The sequence below is a fragment of the Geospiza fortis genome, unplaced genomic scaffold, assembly GCF_000277835.1.
Source record: "Geospiza fortis unplaced genomic scaffold, GeoFor_1.0 scaffold387, whole genome shotgun sequence".
Lineage (NCBI taxonomy): Eukaryota > Metazoa > Chordata > Aves > Passeriformes > Thraupidae > Geospiza > Geospiza fortis.
In genome coordinates this window covers 728,210-735,995 of record NW_005054546.1, presented here as the reverse complement: position 1 = coordinate 735,995, position 7,786 = coordinate 728,210, and the positions used below count along the sequence as shown (strand labels likewise).

Here is a 7,786-nt window from a genome sequence, read left to right as displayed (position 1 = left end):
GGCGCAGCTGCGGTAGGCGGCGGGCAGCTGGGCCAGGCAGAAGCCACTGCCCCAGGGCAGCTCACAGAAAACGTTCACCGATGCCTCGTGCACGGCGTAGAGGCGGCCCACGCGCGTCCGGTACTCCCAGTAAGCCAGTTTGCACCAACAGCCGTCCTTGATGGTGCTCCATGAGAGACTGGTGTCTGGCAAGGGGAGAGCAGAGCTGTCACCAGCAGGATGTGACTGAGCCAAGCAGCTGGAAGGCCAAGGGGAGTGGGCACAGAGGGCGTGTGAGGACAGATAGATGGACGTGGTGCACCAGGGATGCCTCAGCACAGAGTCCTGCGCTGGGTGTGAGCCTCTGGAGCTGCTCCCAGCCCCCAAGTGCGGTGGTGAAGGGCTGGGGGAGGGCTGTGCGGGGGGTTGGTCCCTGAGTGCAGGGGAAGGTGGGGCAGTGGCAGCTGGTGGCCTTGGTGGCCAGCAGCCAGGCGGGAGCTGGGGCTGTGTGCGTCAAGGCACATTGTGTGTGTCCCCATAGGCAGCGCTTCCTCCAGCAGGGAGCCTGGCGCTGCCAAAAATAACAGGAGCTTCAGTGGCGGGGGGGCGTCTGGGCCCAGACCGCTCCCCCAGCAGGAACCCCTCATCCCCTGTCGGAGTCTTTTCCTCCTGCTGGGAGTGACTGCTGGCTCCATTCCCTGATTTTCATGTTCTGTCCCCTCCAATCTCTGCTCCTGACTCCGGGGTTCAGCCCTGCCCAGTGCCCTCCTGCCTGCTGGGTGTGGCAGAGGGCTGTGCCCTGTGCTGGGCCCATCTTACCGCACCAGTCCCCACCGTCGTAGCTGAACTCCATGAGCTGGGGCTCATCTGGCCAGGAGGGACCACAGGATGCCTTCAAGTAGGGGGGTGGTGGGGTTTCTGCAGAGGAGAGAGAAGGAAATAGGAGGCTGGGAGTGCATCCTGCCCCACTGGAGCCCCCTGGAGCAGCCCCAGAGAGCAGGGTCAGAGCCTGGGTGGGCGAGGCAGCCTCCAGTGTTGCCGCCAGCACTCACCAGGTACAGCCAGGCGGCTGAAGTGATGGGGGTTGCAGCACAGCCCGGCCAAGTCCCCGCAGGCTCCCTGGCCCCCAGCACAGTAGCAGAGGTGCTTGAGCTCATGGGACTGGTGGAGGTCAGGCCAGCGGAAGAGGCGACAGAGCAGGACTTGAGGGGGGAGTCCCTGCTTGACCCCCCGTGGGTCTCCCCGTGGTGCCAGAACGCAGCCAGACTCCCAGGCACCCCGGCTCTCCACCACCTGCACCAGGAGCTCCAGCTCCTCATCCTTCAGCTTCTTGAAGAGGGCATGCACGGCTGGTTTGAGGGCAGCGGGGCCATCCTCGGGGCTGGCTGCTGCACAGCGCTGCCGCCACAGCCTCCGCACCAGCCCAGCACGGCGCGAACGGAACATGCGGTGGTCGTGGGGACCACCTGCAGGATGGAGACAGGCATCACCCCCCGTGCCCTCAGAGGGCTGTGCCTCCGGGGAGTCCCAATGGGGACCCTGTGCATCTTCCTGTGTCCACCCAGATCCCTGGCAAGGCTGCTTTGCCTGGATTTGCTGCTGTCATCCCCACCACGAGGGCATGGTGCCGCTTCAAGGCGTACTGGCATCCCCAAGGTCACATCAGACATGAGCCCAAAACCAACCCTCACTGCTGGGGAACCTGCCTGTGCTCCTGCCCACAGCACCCACCCGCTCTCCTCTCACCCCCCTGTCTGTCATGGGGCTGGGAAAGGGGTCCCTGCAGAAGAGGGTCTCACTCACGGTGGGTGGCAGAGGTGGGTGAGAGGCTCCAGGGCACTGCATGGGGCTGTGCTCTCGGGGCGGCCGGCACTGCTCTGCCCGTCACGCGTCACTGCCTGGACTTTTTCCTGTGCTCTCCCCTCCCCCGGACCTTCCCGTTTGGGGAATTCATTGATTTCCCTCATCCCAGCCAGCCCTGGGGCTGAGCCACCACCAGGGCCACCACATCAGGGCTGCCACACCAGGGCATGGCATAAGGTGCGTGGGCTGCAGTGGTCAGGGATGCCCAGCACCGTGCTACCAAGCACAGCCAGGAGCCCAAAAAGCACCACAGACTCCAGTGCACAACCACAGGGCAGGGTCCAGCTGAGAGCTGATCTGGGCAGGGGGAGGCCACAAGGCACAGTGGCAGGGCACCGTGTTGGCAGACCCCATCCTTACTCGTGTCCTCACAGGGACCATTGCAAGGACCACCTAAGCCCCTCGTGGCATCTTGGACAAAGGTTTCTGCTGCCCCTCAGTTCTTGACCTGGCTGGGCCCCCCCGCGGGCAGTGGCTGAGGGTGGGAGCCTGCTCCACAACAAAGGAGCTAATGTAAACGGGACCCTTATCCCGCGCCGGGCCAGGCTTCCTGCTCCTGACTTCCCGCCGAGATAAGGGAGGCCACGCTGGCGCCAGCGCTGCTGCCGAGGACGGGGCATGCAGAGCTTCCCCTGTGCTGGGGCCAGGCAGCAGCACAGGCAGCAAGGGGGCAGGGTGGGCTCACAGACCCACAGCCACGCTCTGGTGCCACCAGCCATGTCCTTTGCTGCAGCTCCCAGCCAGGCTGGGCCCATTGGAGATATTTTGTTCTAGCTGCTTCCCACAGAGTGAAACAGGAAACAGGCAGGAGTGGGGGAGCAGGCAGGAGATGCAGGCAGAACCCCAGCCCCCCACTCTTGCCTCTTGGTCCCAAGGGATGTGGGGACCCTCAGTCCTGGACAGGGGCAAGGGGTGTGCTGGACTGCCTTAGTGCTACCCAGGGCTAGGATCAGGAGGTTTGGGGACACACACACACACACACACACACACACAGAGACATTCCCAGAGCTCTGCCCAAACAGATGCAGCCAGTCAGGCACTGCTCAGGTTTATTGGGGTTCCTGATCGGAGGGAACACAGGCTGGAGCAGTCTCAGCACCAGAGGTCCATCAGCTCCATCAGCACAGGGCAACAGGGGTAGTCCTGGGGAGGGGAGAGAGGCACAGGGGGTAACAACTCACTGACCAGAACCAAGGCCACACCCTCTCAACCCCCAGAAGAGCCACAGCCAGGCTGTCTCCCCTCAAACACCACAGCCAGGCCCTTCTCACTCCAGGAGCACCATGGCTGGTTTCTGTCATCCCCAAACACCACAGCCAGGCCCCTGTCACGTTCCAAGCACCATGTCAAGTCAAGCTGCAGGCAGGTCACTCACCCACAGCACCAGGGCAGGCAGGGGCTGAGAGGGTCCTGTGACACTGGGAGGGTCCTTCCCTAGTCCAGCAGCTCACGGATGCACCAGCTGCAGAGAAGGAAGTAGAAGCATTTCCACAGAAGCCGCAGCAGCCAGGAGCCCAGGCGCAGCCCGAGGGAGGTGGCAGTAGGTGCTGGCAGTGCCAGGGCCTGTACCCGTGCCACTTGCTGGGGAGCACCCTGCAGACAGGCTGCCATGCTCCAGAGGAGGTGCATGGCCCACGAGGAACCAGTAGGATCTGACACAGTGGGAGAGGCAGCAGTGCTGACGTGTGGGGCCCTGGCAAGCACTGGAACCTGCTACATTCTCTGCATTTCCAAAACTCCTACAATAGCGGGTGCAGGGAGGGGGCACAACCTGGGGACCCTTTTGTTCCTCCCACTCCTGCCCCATGGAGCCCTCAGGGCTCAACAAGATCACGTGCCAGTGCAGTGCAGACTGCAGCAGGTTTATTTACTGCTGACAGGCAGCAACTTTATTCAGTGTCAGTCCCAGCAGCATTCCAGTGGAGGAGGCTCCCAGAGCGTGGCCTTCACTGGCGGGAGGTGCGCTCTTCTTCCTCATTTTCCAGCTCATAGGCAGGCCGGTAGCTCTCCCGGCCCTGAGCATCAGTGCAGCGTAGAGCTGGGTTCTTCTTTGTGTTGGTCATGCTCCCCAGGGACGTGTAGCTGTGGAGGGAAGAAGCAGCTGCAGGACTGCACCCAGGGCCACTGGCTGTGCACGTGAGAAGGGCAGCACCGGGCACTCACCCTCTGTCATAGAGGATACAGTAGGGGACAAAGAGCTTGCGCAGGAACTCCCAGATGTCCCGGTAGGTCCAGTCCTGCAGGCAGAATTGGGCAGGGATTGAGGCAGAGGCAAAAGGCTGCTCCCTTGCCTCCCAGGGAAGCAAGCCAGACCTTCCTGGAGAGCACCTGGGAGAGCCAGATGGTCATCAGAGCACCACCACCCCTCCCAGCACTTCCCCAAACACAGGGCAACCCCCCAGCAGGCAAGAACGAGCCCTGCCCAACAGCACCCAGCAGCCTCACTGCAGCAGGGGGCACCCACAGCTGCACAGAGGGGCAGCAAATACTCTGGGAGAGTGAGAATTGTGAGAGAAGCTGTCCAGCATGGGGGTGGATCACTGCCAGTTCCCAGCCCCATCAGATCCCCTTCAGGCCCTGTGAAAACAGCTCCAGCCCCACAGCAGGTGGGGGCCACGTACCAGCAAGGGGTTCACCCGCATGTAAGGGGGCCAGTCGGGGTCTGTCACACACATGGGGGTCAGGGTGCGTGAGTAGGGGTCCGTGCGCCGCGTTCCCATCAGGACAGCCTCCAGCTGGGGCTGCTGCTCCTTCAGCTGCACCAGGGCCTCCTGGATGGAGCCCTCCACAGTGCACAGCTGGACCCCGTACCTGCACAGGCAGGGTGGGCAGCTGGCTGCAGGCTGCACTGCACAGCCTCTGGGCAGCAGCCCACCCCGCTGTGCCTCCTACCTCTGCACTGTTGCCTGAATGAACTGCTCCATTTCAGGGAATGGGGACACAATGCGGATGTAGAGCACCTGCAGCTTCTCCTGCCTTGCTGGGAACCGCCTGCAGAGAGACCCAGTGCAGCTGGACTCTGACCCGTGGCAAGTGGAGGCAAGGCAATGTCCAGATCCGACCAGCTAGAGCCCAGGAATCTGCTCATTCCCCCAGGGTGGAGCAAGCAAGAGCCCCATAGCCCTGGCCAGGGTCTGCAGGACCCCTGAGCCTTGCCCCAGCCTGCAACCCCCTGCATGGGTACCTCTGCACAGCAGCATGGACGAGGTGCAGCAGGGCTGTGCAGTCCTTGCCCCCGTTGAAGCCCACGCAGAGCTGGACCAGGCTGTACTGGTCCAAAGCCTCCTCGATGGTTCTCAAGGCTGCTGCCACCTTCTGCCCCAGGGCCGAGCCTGCCAGGACAGGACAGTTGGTGCCTGCCCAGCTCATGTTCCCTTAGCACAGCCCCAGGGCCTGGGGCACTTCACCCTCTGGACACACAGCAGACCCATTGCTGGTACCACAGCCAAGAGCTTGTTCAACCCAGAGATCTGGGCCACAATGTGACAGGGCTCATGAGGGCACTGGGAACTGTGGCACTGCAGCTACTGCTGCACACTGTGCCCTCAGACCCTGCCATCACCAGCCCTAACTGAGGTTACAGGTCCCATTCCCACCTGTGTGGGATGAAGCCCACTGCAGCTGCAGCATGCCTCAAGCCTGCCAGCACATCACAACAGGCAAGCTCCACTGCCAGGCTGGTGCTCCCACTGCCCCAGCCCTGCTAGGCTGCACAGGAGAAGCATAGAGCTGTGCTGCAGCACCTCTTCCCAGTACCTGACTCAGCCAGGCCATAAACCTCCACAGCTGCTGGAGAGACACAGTCTGTCACCAACGGCACAGCTACACCCGGTGGCAGCTCCCTCATCAAGAAGCCGTACGCTTCCTCCAGGTCCTGCTCTGACTCTGAGTCCAGGGTCAGCTTCACACGGTAGTAATTGCTGGTCCAGTCTGGGTACGAGCCCAAGCTGACACGGCCCCGGAAGGTGGCATCAGCCCTGTCCAGCACCGGCGTGATGAGCATCTCATCAGATGCCACATAGACGGTGCGGGAGTGGAAATGGGTCTGTTTGCTGCGGAAGAGGTGAGCAAGGCCATCCAGGGCCCGCTCCATCAGCGCCGGGATGCCGGGGAAGATGTAGACATTGCGCACGCTGACCAGCGGGTACTTGAAGGCGCTGCCAGTGTGCCCGTCCGTGCCGTAGTTGAGGTGGGAGGACTCGGGGATGCGAGCCAGCTTCATCTCAGGGCACTGCTCCTCCGTCTTGCCAAAGAACTTGTGCACCAGGGCCACCAGCTCGGGATGGAGGACGACCCTCTCCCCAAAGGCCTTAGCCACGGCCTCGAAGGTGACATCGTCGTGCGTGGGGCCGATGCCGCCGGAGGTCAGCACGTAGGTGAAGCGAGCAGCAAAGGCGGCTACCTCGCTGGCGATGGCCTCCACATCATCGGGGACCACGGAGATGCGGGCGACACTCACGCCAAGAGCCCGCAGCCGCCGGCACATGAAGGAGGAGTTCGTGTCCTGCGTGTAGCCCTGAGGGGACCGGAGACGCCCATGACAGCGGAGCGCCCCGACCCCAGGCGCAGGCCCCGGCCCGCCCCACGCCCGCAGCCCAGGCCCGCCCCCAGCCGCACCTTGAGAATCTCGTCGCCGATGATGATGATGCCGGCGGTGCTGGCGGATCCCTGGGTCACCGCTGCCGGGCTTGAGGCGGCCATGAGGCGGCAGGCGGCAGCGCGCAGAGGCCCGCGCACCCTCCCCGCAACCCGCAGCACCCCCCACATGGAGCTGCCCGGGCACCGCCGCACACCGCGACACCGCCCCGCGCGCTCACAGGCCGGCCCGCACGTCAATCACAGAGTCCCGCCAGATCCCATTGGCCGAGAGGCGGGACCTGCGGGGACGGAACCATCACAGGGCCGAGGGAAGGGGTGTCGGTGCAGCTCCGCCTCCACGGCCGTGCCCTCTCCGGTGGGTGCGGGGAGGCTCCCCCAGACCCCGGGCAGCCTCCTCGGGAAGCCCCGCGGGACAGACTCCGCGGGACCGGGACCCCTTCGCCCTCCAGCCCAGCTGCCCCCGGTACTGCAGACAGACAGCTCCCAAACATCACTTTATTAAAGATTTGGAGGCATCGCAACGGGAAGGGCCCCCGGAACCAGGGCCGAGCCGACAAAACGACGCCCAGGCAGCGTCGAGGGTCAGGGGGTGAAGTCCCCGAGAAATGCCGAGGAGAAGGAAGGTGTTTTCTCAGCGTGGAAGGATTGAGAGCTTCGGCAGACCAGGGGCCACTCACTTTTCTGGCTTCTTGGGCAGTGGCCGTCGGAAGGGCAGAATGTGGGGCTCTGCGGGGCAAAAGAGGGGGTCAGGCCGGGCCGCCTAGGCGCCACCCGCTCCCCCGCGGGGCTCACCTGGCTCGTGGATCATGTAGTGCACCCAGCCCTGGCTCTGCTGCACGCCCAGGTTCCGCCACTCCGACTCCGACAGCAGGTGGGTCTTGGGCACCAGCTTGGCGATGTCCTTGGGCAGCATCACGTGCCTGCAGCCCCGCACCTCTCAGTCAACACCGGGGCACCCCCGACACCCCCTCATTCCCCACCGGAGCGCTGTTAACGGCACCAGCACCGTGACCCGATACAGAACCCTCAGGGGGACCCCCCGAGTTACCAGGATAATTCCCCTCTTGCCTCACCACCGAGCCACGACTCGCGCCCCGCGCTCCCCTCCCACTCGCGAGCCGTTAATCCTACGCTACCGAGACATTTCCCTCCCTCACCGCAGCAAACCTTAACCGAGACCCCCTCATCCTTATCAAGCAGGTGTTACCGGGACCCCTTCTCCGCTCCTTACCGGTACTCAAACTCCTCATCGTCGTACTTGTCCGAGTAGTAGATCTGTTTGTGCGCCATGACGGGACAGCGCCGCCGTGCCCTCCCTCGGTGGCCGTTGGCGCCCCCGCCCCCC

General features: G+C 63.8%; 3 protein-coding genes across 4 annotated transcripts in view; all 3 read right to left on the bottom strand.

Moving 5' to 3' along the window:
• Positions 1-1,846, bottom strand: part of LOC102039841 (mothers against decapentaplegic homolog 6) — an 11,485-nt gene extending 9,639 nt beyond the window's left edge. The window contains exons 1-4 of the mRNA XM_031063982.1: positions 1,783-1,846; positions 1,032-1,445; positions 799-897; positions 6-185 (exon numbers count right to left, since the gene is read on the bottom strand). Of these exons, the coding sequence (XP_030919842.1) occupies positions 6-185; positions 799-897; positions 1,032-1,425 (673 nt within the window). The 5' untranslated portion in view covers positions 1,426-1,445; positions 1,783-1,846. The remainder of the gene's footprint in view (positions 1-5; positions 186-798; positions 898-1,031; positions 1,446-1,782) is intronic.
• Positions 1,847-3,683: 1,837 nt separating this feature from the next.
• FLAD1 (flavin adenine dinucleotide synthetase 1) lies at positions 3,684-6,641 on the bottom strand. 2 transcript variants are annotated; one of them, XM_031063990.1, is made up of 7 exons: positions 6,460-6,630; positions 5,599-6,358; positions 5,027-5,174; positions 4,735-4,833; positions 4,464-4,653; positions 4,006-4,079; positions 3,684-3,924 (listed from the first exon to the last, which is right to left on the bottom strand). In XM_031063990.1, the coding sequence occupies exons 1-7, from the start codon at positions 6,607-6,609 to the stop codon at positions 3,789-3,791; spliced, it is 1,557 nt and encodes a 518-aa protein (XP_030919850.1). In that variant the 5' UTR covers positions 6,610-6,630; the 3' UTR covers positions 3,684-3,788. The 2 variants fall into 2 exon arrangements, with proteins under 2 accessions (XP_030919850.1, XP_030919851.1); XM_031063991.1 differs by lacking the exon at positions 4,464-4,653 and having other exon boundaries at positions 6,460-6,641.
• Positions 6,642-6,922: 281 nt separating this feature from the next.
• Positions 6,923-7,780, bottom strand: CKS1B (CDC28 protein kinase regulatory subunit 1B). The gene is made up of 3 exons (XM_005429406.2): positions 7,673-7,780; positions 7,234-7,361; positions 6,923-7,167 (listed from the first exon to the last, which is right to left on the bottom strand). Exons 1-3 carry the CDS (start codon positions 7,729-7,731, stop codon positions 7,115-7,117), a joined length of 240 nt encoding a protein of 79 aa, XP_005429463.1. The 5' UTR covers positions 7,732-7,780; the 3' UTR covers positions 6,923-7,114.
• Positions 7,781-7,786: the final 6 nt, after the last annotated feature.